The sequence below is a fragment of the Rhinoraja longicauda genome, chromosome 12, assembly GCF_053455715.1.
Source record: "Rhinoraja longicauda isolate Sanriku21f chromosome 12, sRhiLon1.1, whole genome shotgun sequence".
NCBI classification, from domain to species: domain Eukaryota; kingdom Metazoa; phylum Chordata; class Chondrichthyes; order Rajiformes; family Arhynchobatidae; genus Rhinoraja; species Rhinoraja longicauda.
Window position 1 is genome coordinate 13194715 of NC_135964.1, and position 22156 is coordinate 13216870.

Below are 22156 nucleotides of genomic sequence, written 5' to 3' on the forward strand. Positions count from 1 at the left end.
TGCCAAGCAGCAAATGTCAACATGCAGGCTTTCAGCAATGGAGAAGTTTAAACGTTTTTTTTGTTTTGAAAATGTTTATGTTGGTATCTGAAAGTCCTACTAATGTTATACAAAACTAGTCGTAGAGAAATATAGCACAGGCCCTTCGCCCAACTCATTTATGCCAAGCAAGACACCAATTTAAGGCAACCCTGCCTTTGGCCCCAATCCTTCTAAACCTTCCCTCCTTGTTCCTGTCAAATGTCATTTAAATGTCATTTGAAGGGATCAAAAGTACCATTAGCAAATTTGCAGATGATACAAAGCTGGGTGGTAATGTGAACTGTGAGGAAGATGCTAGGAGGTTGCAGGGTGACTTGGACAGGTTGTGTGAGTGGGCGAGTGCATCAGTCACTGAAAGGAAGCATGCAGGTACAGCAGGCAGTGAAGAAAGCCAATGGAATGTTGGCCTTCATATCAAGAGGAGTTGAGTATAGGAGCAATGAGGTCCTTCTGCTGTTTGTTGTACAGGGCCCTAGTGAGACCGCACCTGGAGTACTGTGTGCAGTTTTGGTCTCCAAATTTGAGGAAGGATATTCTTGCTATTGAGGGCATGCAGCGTAGGTTTACTACGTTAATTCCCGGAATGGCGGGACTGTCATATGTTGAAAGACTGGAGCGACTAGGCTTGTATACACTGGAATTTAGAAGGATGAGAGGAGATCTTATCGAAACGTATAAGATTATTAAGGGGTTGGACACGTTAGAGGCAGGAAGCATGTTCCCAATGTTGGGGGAGTCCAGAACAAGGGGCCACAGTTTAAGAATAAGGGGTAGGCCATTTAGAACTGAGATGAGGAAAAACATTTTTAGTCATGAGAGTTGTGAATCTGTGGAATTCTCTGCCTCAGAAGGCAGTGGAGGCCAATTCTCTGAATGCATTCAAGAGAGAGCTAGATAGAGCTCTTAAGGATAGCGGAGTCAGGGAGCATGGGGAGAAGGCAGGTACTGATTGAGAATGATCAGCCACGATCACATTGAATGGCGGTGCTGGCTCGAAGGGCTGAATGGCCGCCTCCTGCACCTATTGTCTAAAGCTTCTTATTGTACATGCCTCAACTGCTTTCACTGGCAGTTTGTTCCGTATAGCCACCACCCTCTGTGTGAAAACGATGTCTCTCAGGTTCCTATTAAATCTTTCCCTTCTCACCCTAAACCTATGTCCTCTAATAATGATTTCCCTATCGTGGGAAAAAGACTGTGCGAATTTATCTTATCCATATGATTTTATAGACCTCTATAGGGTCACCCCCCAGTCTCCTACACTAAAGTTCTGCCCTGCCCAACCCCTCCCTTATAACTCAGGCCCTTGAGTCCCGGCAACATTCTTGTGAATCTTATTTGCACTCTTATCCTATAGTGGGTTAACCAAAACAGTACTTATTATTCCAAGTTAGGCTTCACCACCTCTTGTAACTTACCCACCACTGATGTCAAGCTCACTGCCTTGTGGTTCTCTGGCTTGTTCTTGCTGCTCTTCTTAAATAACGGTACAACATTAGCCACACTCCAGTCTTCTGGAACTTCACCCGTTTCTAAAGATCAAGCAAATAGCTCTGCAGGACCTCTGCAATTTCCTCCTCAGCGCCCCCAAGATCCTGAAGATTTATCTATTTTAACTTAAGACTACCAATACCTTCTCTAAGGTAGAGTTATACATCAGGGAAACAGACCCCTCGGCCCAACTTGCTCACGCCAACCAACATTCCCTATCTACACCAATCCCACCTGCCTGTATCTTGGCCCATATCCCTCTAAACCTACCCAATCCATGTACTTGTCTAAACGTTTTTAAGCGTTGTGAACTGTTTGATGACGGGTATATGGTCCAAGACATCACAATTCATTTGTTTCAATCCCTTAGCTTCTACGATCTTCTCCACGGTAAAAACTGTTTTATTAAAACTATTCATTAAAATATCTCACCCATCTCCTGTGGCTCGACACCAAAACAACCGTGCACATCTTGAAGAGGACCTATTCTCTCGCTAGCCTTTTACTCTTAACATGTTGAATCTCTTGGGATTTCCTCTTGCCTTGCCTGCCAGATCCACTTCATGCCCTCTTTTTCCCCTCCTAATTTCCCTCTTATATTAATTTGTCCACTTGTACTCAAGTGATTTGCTTCTTCCCTACTGCATAACCCTGATGGATGTCTCCTTTTTCTTGAGGCTCAATATCTCGTCAACTACGGTTCCGTGAAATTGTCAGTCTCACCCTTCCCCTAACAGGAAAATACCGTCTCTGAACTCTGAAATATTTTAAAAGCCTCTTATTTGTTGGACATCCCTTCACCTGCAAACAATTCACTGTAAAATAAAAACTTTGGCCCAACTACTAGAATCCAAATGACAAGTATGTCGGCCCATGTAACACCTTCTTTAATTGAAGATACTTTGGCATTTTAAATTTATATTTAATTATATTCCCAAATAGTCAATGGGAATTAGGGAGAACAAATATGCTAGGAGATTGCAGACAGCTGCAGGTCAAATAAGGTTGTTGTAGTAGAGGATTTTAACTTTCCCAATATTGACTTGAAAAATCCATATTTCTCAAAAGTGCTCAGGAGAGTTTTCTCCAGCAAAATGTAGAGGGTCCCAAAAGTGAGCGGACAACATGATCCAGTCTTGGGAATGGCAAATAAATGAAGTGTTTGTGAAGGAGCCTTTTGCAACCAGTGACCACTGTTTGGTTTAAGATAGTTATGGATAGGGACAGAGAGGGCCCACATGTTGGAATGCTAAATTGGGGTAAGGCCAACTATGTATGAGAGAAGGTCTTGCTCAAGTTGGCTGGAGCAGGTTATTTGAGGGGAAAAGAACATCAGCCAAGTGTGCTGACAAGAGCTCAGAAAATACATGTCCCTATTAGAGTGAAGGGCAAGGCAGGCAAAAGTTTGGAAGCTTGACTGACGAGGGAAATTGAGGCATTGGTTAAGAATATGGACGCATGGGGCAGGTATAGGCACCTGGGATCCAGTGCATCGCTGAAGGAGTTTCGGAAACTACGGAGCAAACTAAAAAAGGAAATCAGAAGGGCAAAAGGCGGCCAGGAGATAAAGACAATTCCCAGAGATTTTATAAATACACTAGACCAAGTGGACCCATTGGGCCCAAACCTCTCCTGCATTGGTGCAGCACCCTCTCCTCCACCACTGCCCCCTCTCCTCCCCAACTCCATCCCCCTCAACCCCACTTATCCCTCCCTCTCCTCTCCCTCCCTAGGAGATAGATATAAAGTTTAAAATGTGAATAACTTTAAAAATATAACTCCGATTTCAATGAAACGTCTTCCATTAGCATCAAAGGGACGACGGTGAGCAAGGTGGGCCTAAAATTATCGCGCTATCATGTACCGTTTTGGCTATAGTTCAGGAACAAACAAACGTTTTAGTATATAGATAAGAGGGAAAAAGATAATTAGAGAGAGTGGGACCCCTCAGGAATCAAAGTGTTTGTGGAGCCACAGGAGATGGGTAAGGTCCTCAATGAATACTTCTCCTCTGTATTTACTGAGGAGGAAGACAGGAGGAGGGAGGAACTTAAGGCAGTCAATGGAATTGTCTTAAGAGCAGTCAGTGTTAAGGTCAAAGAAGGTGATGAAGGTACTGTCGTGTATGAAAGTAAACATTCTCCAGGGCCTGATCAGATATATCCGAGGACATTGTGGGAAACTAGAGAGGATATTGCAGAAGTCCTAGCTGAAATTTACGAGTCGTCTTACAATACAGGAGAAGTGCTGGAAGACTGGAGGATGGCAAATGTTGTAAATATGGTCTTCAGCAAAGCATTCAACATGGTAGGCTGCTCTGGCAGGTTAGATCGCATGGGATCCAAGGGAAGATAGGTGAATGGATAGAAAATTGGCTCATGGAAGGAAGCAGATGGAGAAGGTTGCTTCTCGGACTGGAGGCCTGTGACTAGTGGTGTGCCTCAGGGTTCGGTGCTGGGTCCGTTACTGTTTGTCATCCATGTCAATGATTTGGATGAGAACATACATGTCAAGATTAGTAAGTTTGCAGATGATACAAAAGTGGGTGGTTTTGTAGATAGTGAAGATGGTTGTGAAACATTGCAGCAGGATCTTGATCGATTGGCCAGGTGGGCTGAGGAAAGGTTGGTGAAATGTAATAGAACGAAATGTGAGGTGTTGCATTTTGGGAAGTTGAACATGGGGAGTGAATGGTAGGGCTCAGGGGATTGTTGTAGAGCAGAGGGATCTAGGAGTGCAGGTGCATGGTTCTTTGAAAGTCGAGTTGCAGATAGACTGGGTGGTCAAAGAGGCTATTGGTACATTGGCCTTCGTCAGTCAGAGTATTAAGTATAGAAGTTGGGAGGTCATGTTATAGTTGTATAAGACATTGGTGAGGCAGAATTTAGAGTATTCAGTTCTGGGCACCATGTTATGGGGAAGATGTCAAGCTGGACATGGGTCTGAGCTATAGCGAGAGGTTGAGACTCTATTCCTTGGAGCGCAGGGGAATGAGGGGTGATCCTATAGAGTATATAAAATCATGAAAGGAATAGATCGGTTAGATGCATAGAGTCCTTTGCCCAGAGTAAGTGAATCGAGGACCGGTGGACATAGGTTTAAGGTGAATGGGAAAAGATTTAATATGAATCTGAGGGGTAACTTTTTCACACAAAGGGTGGTGCATGTATGGAACGAACTGCCAGAGGAGATAGTTGAGGCAGGGACTATCCTAACATTTCAGAAACAGTTAGACAGATACATAGAAAGGACAGGTTTGGAGGGTTATGGGCCAAATGCGGGCAGGTGGGACTAGTGTAGCGGGACATGTTGGCCAGTATGGACAAGTTGGGCCAAAGGGCCTGTTTCCACACTGTATGACTCTATGACTCCAATTAAATAATCTATTACTTCAGTCATGCCAATGAAACAAAGCAACATTAACAACAACATATTTTCCAGTTCACAGAGCAAAAGAGGAAATCCTATACCGTGGAAAACTTATCAAATCTCATCTAAAAACATATGTATGGTCTTTCAACCCAAGAAAGTAGCCAGGAAATTGTTTTTTAACCACCTCTCCATTCTTTCCCCACATCCCCCATAATAAACACACTCCTTTCAAATGATACAGCTGAAAACGAGCTTCAGGACTTGATGTTTAGACAGTTATTGGTGATAAAAAGCAACATTACAAAATATTTGTTCTTCAGTTGAACAAATTGACAAACATATCAGGACTAGATCAGTTAAACAGGTTTGTAAAGTTTGAGTGATGGAGATGCTCACAAGAATATTCTTTTCAACAACCATTAAGACAAGCCACCAAAGGCGAGGACATTTACAGGGCCATGAATTCAAACTGATGGACTCACAGCTGGCAAGGATTGACAGTGCTGGGATCTGTACAGATGTGACCAGGAATATAGCGAGTTGAAGTCAAGCGTTGTTCATATTCAAAAGCACGTATGCAATGTAATAGCGGCCCACTGCATTTTACAGGAGGCAGTTCTGAAAATCTTTACAATTTAACCTCGACACTCACATGTCAAAATAATGAATGATTAAGTAATGTCCCATAAAAGCTACATTGCTCAGTGCTCTCTGTAAAGAGATGTTGGCAGCCAATAAGTATTTGCAATTCCATATAGAGTTGAGCTGGTTGTCTAGAGTTGGCAAACCTGGAGAAGAGGAACAAGCATTTCTGGAGGATAAGCTTGAATTTTGATACCTCTTTCTTCAAATCAATTGTCTCCCAAGCTATGTTTATTTGATGGGAATTTGAAAAAACTGAACAAAGTTGATTTTCATGGCAGGGAGGCAAATGACATGTCACTCTGAGACGCACATCAAATGTTTATGGCATATTTGAAAATCAGACATACTGGACTGGCACTGGAAGAACGTGTTCTGCACTTTCTTGAAAGGAATAGAAATTCTCTTGCATTGAATAAAAAACCTTGACAAATTTCTAGCCTGCAGGAGAACTTTCAGGATTACTTTCTCACTAACATTCATGAGTATTCATGGCAGCCAAATTCCCAACAGTGAGCTTCAGCCTGACTGAGCTTACAGAGGCAACAAAATACATTTTGAAGCAAAGAGAATCATAGAATTCTGGAGAGCCCATCTCCAGCAGGAAGTTTTCTCATGCTTCTCCAAAAATGCTGCAATTAGGAGCTACCGGCTGCGTGAATATGATTTCTTAACTTTGGCATTTGAAAAACAAATGCACAAATCACCAGAGACCAGAGCTTGTGCAAGGGCTGCCCTTATCAAAGACTCTGCCAAGAATGGACATCCTCACAACAAATTCCAAAGGCCCTCACTGGTCTCATTGAGATTTATCTTTGTGTGTTTGACAAATATATTTGAGTTGTCCTTTTAATTTATTAATGCAGTATATTTTGTTCTACTATATTTTATCATGACCTAGGGTTTCCCAATCTGGTTCCTGCTGTGCCATGATATCTGCAGGTTTTTATTCAAACCGAGATTTCATATGAAGCATTAAACTGAGCCCGAAACAGAATCATCTCCAACAGTTAAAATACTAATTTTGGGTAGACACATGGGACAAACGCAGGCAAATAGGACCAGCCTAGTATGCCAACTTGGTCAGCAGCAAAACTGGAAAGTCTTTAGATGGGTCTTCAGGAAGCCATTGCTTATGGGTCCCGACACATAGAAACATAGAAAATAGGTGCAGGAGTAGGCCATTCGGCCCTTCGAGCCTGCACCGCCATTCAATATGATCATGGCTGATCATCCAGCTCAGTAGCCTGTACCTGCCTTCTCTCCATACCCCCTGATCCCTTTAGCAAAAAGGGCCACATCTAACTCCCTCTTAAATATAGCCAATGAACTGGCCTCAACTACCTTCTGTGGCAGAGAATTCCACAGACTCACCACTCTCTGTGTGAAGAAATGTTTTCTCATCTCGGTCCTAAAAGACTTCCCCCTTATCCTTAAGCTGTGACCCCTGGTTCTGGACTCCCCCAACATCGGGAACAATCTTCCCGCATCTAGCCTCTCCAACCCCTTAAGAGTTTTATATGTTTATATCATCAAGTTGTAGAGAATCCCTATGCTGAAGAAATAACAATCGTATCACTATACTGCATTTCATAAGATCAGGACCCGAGTGTAGAGAGTTGTGGAAATCAAATAAGAAAGTGGAGATGAAGCTAAAACTGGATGAATGATGATTTCATTCAAAGTCAGAACTTGCTCAGAAAACTTGAACCCATTTTTAATATTATTTGGACATTACAACATTGTAAACAATCAAAAATAAGTTTGGGATGTAGTCACTGCAAATTTTTACCTGCCTACTTAAAAAATACACTTTTTTGATTCACATAGGATAAAGTTGTAGAGAATGAGAAAAAAATGCTTTTTACAGAATCATAAGTAGACAAAATTATTAAATGCAGCTTAATTATGATTGTATGATATGAGCTTCAGTCATTATTTTCTTTTAATTTTCCATCTTATGTGAAGTCTGAAATCATCAAGTTGAATATCTGGTCCAGTTCCCAAGTAATGTACAAGTCCATGGAAGAAACAATCTGTTTACAAAAGTCAGCCTGATAATATTAAGCCTAATCATGCTATCTGTGGCTGGCAGTTCCATGGTTCAGCAGTTCCCAGATTCTAATTCCCATATTTACATGGATCCACCTGCAAGTTCAGGACATGCTGAGCAGCAAATGTCATAGCATCTGTCACTGCTCTGCTGCTGGACTTGTCGTGTAATCCAATGGCAGGACACAATTGTGCTGGGATTCCCCAACACTAAGCTGAAGAATCTTGACTCTCCAACCCTATACCAGCCACACCTGTGTTGGACTGGAATTGCCATTTATTTGAATGGTAATTCCTGACCTGGAGATCAGGAAGAAAGAGATAAGCTTTGTTAATTGGAGAGCTTGTTTGGCCTTCTGCATCTGGTCCAGGTAAATGAAGGTGGGAATCGCAGGCAGAAAACCAAACCCAGCTCAGCTCAGCCCAATGATTTTCCCTTTATTTTTAGGAATAATTGCATTTAAAGATCATTGCCCTTTGATCCAATCATGATCAAAAACCCACGATCAAGATCCTCTGTTAATCAAATCTCCATAACATTGCCAAAATAACCACAGCCCAAACATCTAGGTTTTATTGACAAAATTAAAAATACATAACGTTAATTCATGCAAAATAAATATTGTATGTTTTGCCAATTATTGAATTTAATTAATTCACATTTTGTAACAACTGAAAAGAAAATAATTACTTCAAAATCTCAGGAATTTCACATTATATTTCACACAATGTAACGCTAAATCCCAATTAAATCACAATGACCAAATTTTAAAACCATATTTCACTTTTATCAAGTGGGCATAGTTCTTGTCAGCAACAAATTACATTTAGATACACACATTTCAGTTTCCATGTGACATAGAAAGGCCATTTGGCCCACTGAGCCTATGTCAGCTCTGAACATCCCACTGCCCCACTTATTTCCCTGCTACCTATTCCCTCCCTCATGTCTTTTACCACTCCCCTGTACTACAGACAATTCACAGCAGCCTATTTATCCAACAACCAGCACATCTTTAAGATGGGGAGGAAATCAAAGCACCTCGGGAAATGTACAAACTCCACAAAGTGAGCACCAAACGTCAGAATCAGATCTGGGTCCCTGGAACTATGAAGCAAAAACAAAGATCACAACAAATGATAACTACCCTGCATTGTGGCACCAATCCTGTTGCTGTCCATATTCTGACTATTCCAAGAGTATTTCTTGCCCCAAGCGAAAATGCAATCATAACGACAAAGCAAAAAAAAAGTTCAGAGAGTTAAAACAATATTTTAATTTCATCAGGGCTGTGCAATATTTCTACTTAAATCATGCTCTAAACTACCCATTTTTCATTTACAGAAATGGGTCATTTCTGACCTAGGAACATACAACTGTACAATTTTCAACTTCATGTTTCAGTGGTTTAAATTCCAAACTGAAATCCATTGATCCTACTGCTTTCTCTTAAAAGTGTCATGTCAGATGTTTGATCCATAATGTTTGGGACAAAGACCCATCATTTATTTATTTGCCTCTGTACTCCACAATTTGAGATTTGTGAAACCAAAATGTATAAAAATGGCCTTTATTAAAATCTGACAATGTGTACTTTAAGCACGTGATTTTTTTCTATTATAAATCTCAAATTGTGGAGTAACATAATAAATAATGTTTTTGTCCCAAACATTATGGAGGGCACTGTACATGTTAAATCTCTCATTGTAATGCAGTCAAATTCCTACATCCTGAAATCTAATGTGTGCCTTTTAACTGGGGAAAAAGATGTATCCAAATATGTGTATAGTATTCAACCATTTGAATTGCAATGCCAAATAACTTGCTTCCCCCATGGCCCATCCATCCCTCAAATGAGTTATCATTATTGGTGGTAAGGTCATAAGGGATAGGAGTAGAATTAGGCCATTTGGCCCATCAGGTCTACTCCACCATTCAATCATGGCAGATCCTGCGCTCCCTCCTAACCCCATTCTCCTGCCTTCTCCCCATAACTTCTGATACCTGTACTGATCAAGAATCTATCTATCTCTGCCTTAAAAATATTCACTGACTTGGCCTCCACAGCCTTCAGTAACAAAGATTTCCACAGATTCGCCACTTTCTGACTAAAGAAATTTTCCTCATCTCCTTCCTAAAAGAACGTCATTTAATTCTGAGGCTGTGGCACCTAGTCCTAGACTCTCCCACTGGTGGAAACATCCTCTCCTCATCCACTCTATCCAAGCCTTTCACTATTCTGTATGTTTCACTGAGGTCCCCCCTCATTCTTCTAAACTCCAGTGAGTGCAGGCCCAGTGCCGACAAACACTCATCATAGGTTAACCTCCTCGTTCCTGGGATCGTTCTTGTAAACCTCCTCTGGACCCTCACCAGAGGCAGCACATCCTACCTCAGATATGCTGCCCAAAATTGCTCACAATATTACAAATGTGACCTTACTACGCCTTATTGGTGGTAAGGTCATAAGGGATAGGATTAGAATTAGGCCATTTGGCCCATCAGGTCTACTCCACCATTCAATCATGGCAGATCCTCAACATTACGTCCCTGTTTTTGTATACAAGCCCACTTGAAATAAATGTTAACATCAGTAGCTTTCTTTACTACTGATTTGACTTGAAGATTAACTTTTTGGGCAAGAGACCTGCAGCATCTATTCTTCAGTTTCACCTTTTGTTTCTTTAAATATCAATACTTTATCTGTATATTATCTTGAAAACATTCAACAAAAGCATTTGTTACCAAACTTCAACACCCAAGCTTGGTTAGTCAGTCCCATAGATACTGCTTGTACCACATCATGCACAGGTGAGTAAAGTGCATTTCGGATTTGAAAATAATTATTTAAAAATGAAAAGAAGTAAACTGTGCTCTAATTCTGCAAAATCCAAACCAGAAATTAATAAAATGATGGATTTTAAAAAAGACAGCATACTTCCCACGTATGCAATACTCATTAGTTATGTAGTTTCTCACTTCAAAATACAAAAAATCCATAAATCACATCGCCTCGTATTATGCTGATTATTCAAACATTTTTTTAATTATTTAAACCTAAACCAAAGAGTAATTAACCTTTCAACAGCATTTTTCATCAAAATCAGGGACTGTACATGATTGCAAATCTGTAGCCAGGTAATGTATTAGCAATAAAAGTACATTACAATAAATAATTATAAGAATAAGCTTGAGTGAAGAACATCAGCGGGCTTCTAAATTGCTTGTTCGTTCCTTCACTTGGTGAATTTGTTCACAACATGTATTGCAGGTTGGAATGTTAGAATCGATTCACCAACTTTGTCCATTAATTTGAACTTTCATTTCAGTGCATTTGTAGAACATACATAATAATGAAAAATGTAAAGAAGCAGGATTTTAAGATGCAAGAAGAATTGACTGCTTGAGCCGACCGTAATTCCTTTTGGAACTTTGGCCACCATTCTCTCACTATTCAGAGATCCTCAGCATTCAAACATTGGCAGAATACCATGAACTAACAGCATGATGAGCTATCACGTCAATCTGTATGTCACTATGGAAGGCATAGAATTAGGTCTCCTTGCTAAATTGCAAAATTCACTTTGCCGAAGATGAAACAGAACACTACCAAGATTGCTGTCTGCTATAAGATCATAACTATGATGTTCTAATTAGATTGCAGTTCACATATGCTGATTTGTAAGTAACCTATTTGATATACTTTTTTGAAATGGTCCTTAGCATTTCGGAAACTCAACACCACTGCATCATTTTATTTTGCAAGGAAAAATAACTTTCATATTCCCCACATTGCTGTTATCAACAACTCAGTAATTCTGGAGATAGTTGTAAGCATTTATACACTATAGACAATGGATTACATATATACCATTTTTATGAATATTTCTTCCTCACATATAAAAGCATTCTTAAAATTAAGAAAACTCAAATATCCACTAAATATATTTAACATATTAATGCAGTAAATGCCACACATTTATTATGAATTTCAAGATTATATAGTGACAGCTATTCATTTAAAAATATCGCTTATTACATATTGCATTCACAGAAGAAAACTACATTTTTTTGTGACCAAATATATACATCTTCAATTAGATGCACTGTTTCAAACACATCAAGGAATGCTAAATCTATGATTACTTAGTAGTGTTGCTGAGTGTTATTTTTACAGAAAGTTGTTTCACAACACAGGGGAACTAAAATCAGTCTTTTTAGTTGCCCTTGAAATCTCTTAGCCTGCTGCTTACTGCAATTTATGTTTGACGTCTTGATTTGAAATTAATATATCTAAAGAAATGTAATTTAAATGCCAAGCTCATTTTGACAAGTTCATGGATAGGTATTTTAACTCATTGTATGGTATTTATATCCCATCAATATAGCAGATGTCGTCTCTTACAGACTATATTCTAAGGTGAGATGTTTTTGACACCTTCACCTCCTCTGCTCATCACTACATATATGCAGGATACACTCTCTGACGTCAAGTATGTTTCACACATTCAGCTACCTTTTGCATGTAATGCAAACTGAATCGCAATATTTTGATTTCAGTTAATTTGCAGATAATTGAATTTAAATTTACAGACCTATACTTCATTCAATTATTCCCAAACATCAATCTGGTAATTCAAGTACAATATATTAGATTATTTTTACAAAGATTCTGCACCGTCTTTCCTTCCCACACAAAAATGCTTAACATTATCAACAATGCTTTCCTCATCATAATGTACTGTTAACATTAATTGAGAAAGTTCATTACAACTTCACACAACCAGTCCTTTAGGATTATGAATAATCCTAGTATTCATCTTCAGCATTCCTATTATACATTAACAGTAATTGAGCTCCAAAGGTTTTTAAGATAGTGTAAGACTCCAATAGTTTTAAAGAGAGGTCTTGTACCTTATTTTATTTGTGTATCAACAACACCACAATGGTGAAAACTATATTCTGCATTCTGTATCTTTTCCTTTGTCCTATCTATTATACTGGCGTTTGGCTTGATTGTATTTGTGTACCATATTCATATATATTTTTTTCATATTTCAGATACAGCGCGGAAACAGGCCTTTTCGGCCCACCAAGTCCGCGCCGCCCAGCGATCCCCGCACATTAACACTATCCTACACCCACTAGGGACAATTTTTACATTTACCCAGTCAATTAACCTACAAACCTGTACGTCTTTGGAGTGTGGGAGGAAACCGAAGATCTCGGAGAAAACCCACGCAGGTCACGGGGAGAACGTACAAACTCCTTACAGTACAGCACCCGTAGTCAGGATCGAACCTGAGTCTCCGGCGCTGCATTCGCTGTAAAGCAGCAACTCTACCGCTGCGCTACCGTGCTGCCCGTGTCTGGTTTGATAGCATGCAAAACAAAGCTTTTGACTGTACCTCGATACACTTGACAATAATAAACCTAAACCTAACAGGAAATCAGGTTATTTCATATGCCCGTTGCCTACATTTTAAATGTTTTTAAACTAATGTTCTATTTTTCTATTATATTGAGGGGCTGAGTCCAGTGGGGACACTACTCAGACAAGGGAAGGGATATCATCCCAGTGACAAGGGTGCTGTGTGTAAAGACAGGTGCAAGGAATCTTACCTCAAGATGCCACATGCTATGTATACAGACAGGTGCTAAGACTACTGGGTATAACACTAGCAATAGAAAAAAAAGAGCTTTAAAAAAATCGGGAGGAACAAGTAGAAGTGTTGTTGTTTCTGAGAGTTCAGTATGTTGCTAATTGAGGAGGCGGGACTTGGATCAAAGCAAGCGTACAGTTCAGCTAGAGGAGATTAGCGGACAAGAAGGCAGCTAGGTCTAATGCAGCAGTTGTGTTGAGGAAAAGTGCAACATGAGACTTTGGCGAGAAGGGTTGAGGAGAGAAGTGCTGACCTGTCAGCAGCAGGCAGAAACATCAACAGGAGTTGTCGGATACACAAAGGAGACTTGCAGGATCATGCAATGTACTGCAGCCACGTGGTACGAGTGACAATAGACAATAGACAATAGGTGCAGGAGTAGGCCATTCAGCCCTTCGAGCCAGCACCGCCATTCAATGCGATCATGGCTGATCACTCTCAATCAGTACCCCGTTCCTGCCTTCTCCCCATACCCCCTCACTCCGCTATCCTTAAGAGCTCTATCCAGCTCTCTCTTGAAAGCATCCAACGAACTGGCCTCCACTGCCTTCTGAGGCAGAGAATTCCACACCTTCACCACTCTCTGACTGAAAAGGTTCTTCTTCATCTCCGTTCTAAATGGCCTACCCCTTATTCTTAAACTGTGGCCCCTTGTTCTGGACTCCCCCAACATTGGGAACATGTTTCCTGCCTCTAATGTGTCCAATCCCCTAATTATCTTATATGTTTCAATAAGAGTGCTAGTGGACCCCTTGATAAATCCTGTGTAGGAAAATAACTGCAGATGCTGGTTCAAATTGAAGGTAGACACAAGATGCTGGAGTAACTCAGCGGGTCAGGCAGCATCTCGGGAAAGGAATGGGTGACGTTTCGGGTCGAGACCCTTCTTCAGACTGATGTCTGGGGAGGGGGCGGGACAAAGATAGGATGTAGTAGGAGACAGGAAGACAGTGGGAGAACTGGGAAGGGGAGGGGAAAGAGAGGGACAGAGGAACTATCTGAAGATGGAAATGTCAATGTTCATACCGCTCGGGTGTAAACTGCCCAAGCGAAATATGAGAAGCTGTTTCTCCAATTTGCTCTGGGCCTCATTATGACGATGGAGGAGGCCCATGACAGAAAGGTCAGACTGGGAGTGGGAGAGGGAGTTGAAGTGCTGAGCCACCGGGGGATCGGGTTGGTTAAGGTGGACCGAGCAAAGGTGTTGAGCGAAACGATCGCTGAGCCTGCGTTTGGTCTCGCTGATGTAGAGAGGTGGTCATCTGGAACAGCGGATACAATAGATGAGGTTGGAGGTGCAGGTGAACCTCTGCCTCACCTGGAAAGACTGTTTGGGTCCTTGGATGGAGTGGAGGGGGGAGGTAAAGGGACAGGTGTTGCATCTCCTAGGTTGCAACCGCCACCCCAATTTCAATGAAACTTCTTCCATAAGACCACAGGTGAGTAAGGTGGGCCTAAAATTGTCACGCTATCATGTAACGTTTTGGATGTAGTTCAGGAATAAACAAGCAATCAAGAGTTTTAGTATATAGAAGATAGCTGGTGGGTTGGGTCAACACATTGGAAATGTATGGATGAAGTTAAAGGGAAGGACTGCAGTTAGAAATTGGTAGGTACAACGTTGTGGGCATTACGGAGATGAGGCTGAGAGAAGAGCTGAGCTGAATACGCGTCCTATCGAAAAGACAGACAGGTGGGCAGAAGGGGTGGGGTAGCTTTTCTGGAAAGGAATGAAATTCAGCCCTTTGCATGGGATGACATAGGATCAGAAGATATGGCATCCTTGTGGGTAGAGCTGAGAAACTGTAAGGGTAAAAAGACCCTGATAGGAATTATTTACAGGCCTCCAAACAGTAGCAAGAGGGTGCAAGTTACATCAGGAGACACAATCGGCATGCAAGAAATGCAATGTTACGGTGGTCATGGGGGATTTCAATATGCAGGGAAAATCAGATTGGTACTGGACCCCAAGAGAGGGAATTTGTAGAGTGTCTCCAAGATGTTTTCTTAAAGCAGCTTGACGTTGAGCTTACCAGGGAAAAGGGCAATTCTGCATTTGGTAGATAGACACAAAATGCTGGAGTAACTCAGTGAGACAGGCAGCATCTCGGGAGAGAAGGAATAAGTGATGTTTCAGGTCAAGACCCTTCTTCAGACTTAAGTAATATTTGCAATTTTCAATCACCTGGAACCACCGCTGTCTCTATATTGATTCTTAAAAGACCATAACTAATGCTTCCACCATCTCTAAAGCCACCTCTTTCAGAACCCTGGGATACAGTCCATCCGGTCCAGGTGACTGATCCACCTTCAGACCTTTCAGCTTCTATTTTGTGATTAGTGTCAGGTGAAATACAGCGTAGCAAAGTGTGGAGTCATGCATTTCGGTAGTAGGCATAAAGGCATAAGACTATTTTCTAAATGGGAATTTAGAAATCAGAGGTGCAAAGGAACTTGGAAGTGCTGGTGCAGGATTCCCAAAAACTTCATTTGCAAATTGAATCGGTAGTAAGGCAAATGCAACGCTAGCATTTATTTCGAGAGGACTACAACACAAAAACAGGAATGTATTGTGAACAGTTTTGGGCCCCAGATATGAGGAAAGAAATGCTGGCACTGGAGAGGGTCCTGAGGAGGTTTACGAGAATGATCCCAGGAATGATTGGGTTAACATATGATGAGCGTTAAAGCACTGGGCCTGTACTCGCTGGAGTTTAGATGGATGCGGGTGGACCTCATTGAAACTTGCTAAATATTGAAAGGCCTGGATAGAGTGAATGTGGAGAGGATGTTTCTACTAGTGGGAGAGTCTAGGACCAGAGGCCATAGCCTCAGAATAAAAGGACATACCTTTAGAAGGAGATGTGGAGGAATTTCTTTAGTCAGAATGTCGTGAATATGTGGAATTCAATGCCACAGACAGCTGTGGAATCCAAGCTGTCTTGGATATTTTTAAGGCAGAGATTGACAGATTCTTAATTAGTAAGGGCGTCAGGGGTTATGGAGCGAAGGCAGGAGAATGGGGTTGAGAGGGAAAGATAGATCAGCCACGATTGAATGACGGAGTAGACTTGATGGGCCGAATGACATGTCTGCTCCTAGACTGTATGAATATTTAATGTGTAGAATGTATTACGAACTTTGTATGGTTATGTGTTTTTTTGTAAAGGACTGGTTATGAAGATGTAAAGAATCTTCTCAATGAATATTAAAACATTATGAAAAAAAGCATAGTATATAACACTAATCTTGTTTGTAAGGGGAGAGAATTCATCCCAGAATCTTTTTTAAATTAAATTATTATACTTGAATTACCAAATTGCAGTGAGGAAATAAATGAATGAAACAGAGCTCTGTAATTGTCTGTAAATTAATTGAAATCAAAATATCCATTGTGAAAATTTATTAGCTCTTGACACCACCAGCTCTTTGTAAAATATCGCAATATAGAGTTGGCATTGTATGAATAAGGTAGCTCGATGTATTAAACATTATTTAGATCTCCACACAAGCAGTTTACATTGCATGTCAAGTTGCGAATCATTTATTTCGATCTTCATACATCGCAAGAGTTTACATTGCGGGCAAAAGGCGGCTTAATAAGTGAAACATTATTTCGTTTTCACACATTTACATTGCATTATATGAAAAATGTGCGAAACATTTAGATCACCACACAACTAATCCTTTGCAAAATATCGCAATAGTTTGCAATGCATGTAAAAGGTAACTCAACGTGTGAAACATTATTTAGATCTTCACAGTTTACATTACATGTGAAATGTGTGAAACGTTAATTAGATCTTCACATAAACAATCATTTGCAAAATATCCAAATAGAGTTTGTATTACATGTAAAGGGCAGCCCAACGCATGAAACATTATTAAGATCATCACACAGTTTGTAAAGCATGTAAAAGGCATCCCAATGTATGAAACATTATACAGATCTTCACCCGACCTGTCCTTTGCAAAATATCGGAATAGAGTTTGTATTGCATGTAAAAGATAGCTCAATATGTACAACAATATTTAGATCTTAACACAGTTTGCATTACATTTGTAAACGGTAACTCAACGTGTGACACATTATTTATTTATTCTGAATAAAGTTTTTTTTGGAGGGGGGGCCGGTGGGTTTTTTGCATTTACCTTACAGATCTGGAATTGATCCGAGGTGAGTGTCTCGGAGATCTCTGCATCCCCGGCTCCTGCTCTGCCTCCTCCCGCGGTCCCACCGCCAGCCCCCGGTCCCATCCCGCCACCACCGCCACCGCCACCGGGCTGAGCCGGCGACGACGCCGCCGTCAACCCGTCCAGCACCTTGCGGAAATTGAACTTCTTCATCCCCCCACTTTCTTATTTATCCCCTCGCGGATTTTTTTTTTCTCGCCGCTCTCTGTTTATTCCGTCGTCTTTTTCTTTTAACCTCTCGAACGGAAAAAAAGAAGAAAAAAGGTAAAAATGAATCAAGCTGCTGTGGAAACGGGATTGCGGCTGGGTGATAAAGAGATGTGTGTGATGTTTAGCGGCATTTTGAGGGTTTTAGTGCGGGAGCTGTCCGCCCTCATACAGGTGCTGTCCGTCCGTCCTCACTCCCGCTCGGCATATCTGCACTAACCGCCGCACACCAACGTCCGGATGTCCCGCCCACCCTCGCTTCCGCTCCCTGCTGATGCGCGCGCGGGGCATGATGGGAACTGTAGTCCCAGGACTGTGTTCTCCACCCGGTCCGCATCCCATTGAATCAAAGGAGGTGGGTAGATACAGTGTGTGTGTGTGTGTACATGTACACACATATATATATATATATATATATATATAAACCTACACACTGTATATATTATATATATATATGTGTGTGTGTATAATATATTATATATTGTATGTGTGTGTGTATATACGTGTATGTATGTATATGTATATGTGAGTATGTATATATGTATATATGTATATATATATATATATATCACAAAATGCTGGAGTAACTCAGCAGGTCAGGCAGCATCTCAGGAGAGAAGGAATGGGTGACGTTTCGGGTCGAGACCCTCCTTCTCTCCTGAGATGCTGCCTGACCTGCTGAGTTACTCCAGCATTTTGTGATACCTTCGATTTGTACCAGCGTCTGCAGTTATTTCCCGACACTATATATATATATATATATATATATATATGTCTGTATATACATATATATGTATATATGTTTATGTATATATGTGTGTGTGTGTGTATCTATATATATGTATACAGTATGTGTGTAGGAGTGTGTCTGTATATGTATACAGTATGTATATACATATATATATATATATATATATATATATATATATATATATATATATATATCTAAGAAAGAATTGCAGATGCTGGTTTAAATCAAAGGTAGACATCAAATGTTGGAGTAAGTGGGACAGACAGCATCTCTGAAGAAGGGTCTCAACCGGAAACGTCATCTCTTCTCTCCAGAGATGCTGCCTGTCCCGTTGAGTTACTCCAGCATATTGTGTCTATAGATATACTTATATATACATGTACCGTCTGCTTGACTGGTCACTTGCGCAACCCTTCCATTCACTAAATTGTAGCTGAGCCCAATCTGAGAGAGGTAATCAAATCGCAGTGCAAATGAGTTGGAGACCCACACCTATGCTATTTACCCTAAACAACTGTTTGCCCGAAAGGTGCAATCCTTAACATTACTTTTGCACCACTCAGCTCCCGTTCCCCATCCTTTTTCTCCGTTTAGATAGTAGGAGAGGCTCTCTCTGGGCGATTTAGGCAATGTGCACAGGGATTGCAGCCGAGTATGGCTCAAGGTTTCGTTTGAGTGCTCACGCCAGCCCGAAATCATTACATTTCCAGTTTTAGTATGAATATGAAGCCACAAGCAGCTGCAGATACTGGAAGCTTTAGCAAATGTGTTTCATTTCTCTGAGGGCAGATATCCTTTTGATAGATTTGCAGAGCGTTTCTCAGAGATGGATGATCTATTCGGGAGGTTTGGAGGAGCTTAACACAGCACGCAAAGATTTGCCCTGCGAAGATGGAGCTGGCATACAACCCATTTACAGGGCTGGGACTTGAGGCGTTCTGTTTAAATTGCTTTACCATTCGCCAGTGGAATAAATAGCAATCTCCCTGTAGCCTGTTACTTTGTTTTAATATTTTAGCTTTGCGATTTTAGTTCACGTGGTCGACCACAGTTAAAGGAAAGAAAACAATAAACAATAACAATAAGTACCTGATTAAAACCCTGCAATTAGAATATTGACTTTTAGAAACAAAATCCCGTTTACTGGTTATATTTTGGATGTCAGGGGAGTGGGAGGGACAGAGGTAGAATGTAGTCAGAGATAGTAAGATTGGTGGGAGAACTGGGAAGGGGAGGGGATGGAGAGAGAGGGGAAGCAAGGGCTATTTGAAGTTAGAGAAGTCGATGTTCATACCGCTGAGGTGTAAACTAACCAAGCGAAATATGAGGTGCTGTTCCTCCAATTTGCGCTGGGCCTCACTCTGACAGTGGAGGAGGCCCAGGACAGAAAGGTCAGATTGAGAATGGGAGGGGGAATTAAAGTGTTTAGCAACCGGGAGATCAGGTAGGTTAAGGCGGACTGAGCGGAGGTGTTCAGCGAAACGATCGCCGAACCTGCGCTTGGTCTTGCCAATATATAGGAGTCGACACCTGGAACAGCGTATACAGTAGATGAGGTTGGAGGAGGTGCAAGTGAACCTCTGCCTCACCTGGAAAGACTGTCGGGGTCCTTGGATGGAGTTGAGGGGAGAGGTAAAGGTGTTGCATCTCCTGCGGTTGCAGGGGAAAGTACATGGGGTCGGGGTGGTTTGGGTTGGAAGGCACGAGTTGTCCAGGGAGTTGCGGAGGAAACGGAAAGCAGGAAGGGGTGGAGATGGGAAGATGTGGCCAGTAGTAGGATCCCGTTGGAGGTGGCGAAAATGTTGGAAGAGACGGTTGATGGGGTGGAAGGTGAGGACAAGGGGGACTTTGTCCTTGTGACTGGGGGGAGGGGGAGCAAGAGCAGAGCTGCGGGATACCGAGGAGACCCTAGTGAGAGCCTCATCTATAATGGAAGAGGGGAACCCCCGTTTCCTGAAGAATGAGGACATCTCCGATGATCTGGTATGGAAAACCTCATCCTGGACGCAGATGCGGCCTACACGGAGGAATTGAGAGTAGGGGATAGAGTCTTTACAGGAAGCAGGGTGGGACGGTAATGCCTTTTGCAACAAATACTATTGTCATGAGAATAATATTATGCTAGTTTGTATCAAACCGAATAGAAAACATCCCATTTTGTCATTTTCATGATCTACTAACCTTTAAATGAATGTATTTCAAAAATAATCCAAACTATTTACATCAATTAATTTCTATTAATTTGTAAATACAATAATATGAATGGAGACGCAATAAGCTGCAGATGCTGGAATCTTGAGCAATAAACAAAGCGCTGGAGGAACTCAGCAGGTCAGGCAGCATCTGTGGAGGGAATAGACAGACAATGTTTCGGGTCGGGACTCTTCTTCAGACTGATGGAGATGGGGGGAGAAAGTTGGAAAAGAGCGGTGGGTGAAGGACAAAGCCTGGCAAGTGATAGGTGGTTACAGGTGCGGGAGGTTTCACTTCACTTCACTACTCTCTATACAGCCGTCACCCTATTCCTTTCTCCTCCTCCACCTTACACTACCCACTGGCCTCTCCCATCACTGATTTTCCCTTTTTCCTTGTATTCCCCTTCCTCCCCTCCCCCGTCCCATTCCACCTGTATCCCTCCCTCCAGCTTTACATTTCACCCCTCCTCCTCTCTACTTATCTGACACTCTTTTGTCTCCTTTTCACCTCTTGTCTTTGTCACTTATTCCACCCATCTGCCCCTCGCCTGTACCAACCTCTCACATCTGAAGAAGGGTCTCCAAGCACAGTTCAAGATTTCAAGATTTCAAGATCAATTTATTGTCACATGTACCAATTAAGGTACAGTGAAATTTGAGTTACCATTGATTTCTGCAGTTGATTTCTGCTCTTTGATTAGTATGTATCTTTTGTTTTTAATAAAACATATTTTATCAGCAATAGGAATACATCATTTCTTTAATTTGAAATTCTTCATCACTTTCTTCATGGTTAAGTAAACACAAAACCCTGCATCAACTGGTCTTTGTTCCACATATTTCTCTTCCCATCTCTGTAGACTCCACTGGGAAAGCTTTGCGACCATCTCTATCAAAACGCTATACTTGTAATAGATCACTACAGTTTTGTCCTCTCCCACAATCCCTTTCTTCACAAGGTCCTGACACACAACGTCGCCTGTCCATATCCTCCAGAGATGCTGCCTCACCCATTGAGTTACTCCAGCACTTTGTGTTCTACACTAAAATTCCAGCATCTGCTGTTCCTCATGTCTCAAGGTTATATTGAATGTTCTTTCCATACTCCATCTTTTGGACATGTGCCTTTTTGAATTTTAATATTATCCAATGTAACGTATTGAATTGGTTTCTAGAAATAAAGTATTTGCTTTGTTCTAAATCTTTACATTTTAATTAATCTCTTATTTTCATGAGAACAACGGCCCACTACAATGTTGGTGCGGTTCAGCTTGAAACAAATTACCTGGGCAAAATAAGCAGTGACTCAGATAAGAGGGGATTAGTGGAGAAAAGCTGGCCTGGAAAAGTTCAATAATAAAACTTTATTCACTTATTCTATTGCATGTTTTTTTGTTGATGTCACAGAGGGGAAAGGGGCCTGATGTTGCCTTTCAGAAGATGTTTAATGAGCTGCTACATGATAAGGTCATCAGCAAATCCGAAGCCCATGAATAATACCACGTTAACATGTTAACGTTTTGATATTATCACTGTCTCTCTGTGG

The 22156-nt window shown here is 41.3% G+C and overlaps 1 protein-coding gene across 7 annotated transcripts in view; it reads right to left on the reverse strand.

Annotated features, from left to right (window-relative positions):
- Positions 1-17862, reverse strand: part of LOC144598723 (syntaxin-binding protein 5-like) — a 178688-nt gene extending 160826 nt beyond the window's left edge. For all 7 annotated transcript variants that reach the window (XM_078409059.1, XM_078409058.1, XM_078409055.1 and 4 more), the window contains exon 1: positions 17416-17862. In XM_078409059.1, the coding sequence (XP_078265185.1) occupies positions 17416-17610 (195 nt within the window). In that variant the 5' untranslated portion in view covers positions 17611-17862. The remainder of the gene's footprint in view (positions 1-17415) is intronic.
- Positions 17863-22156: the final 4294 nt, after the last annotated feature.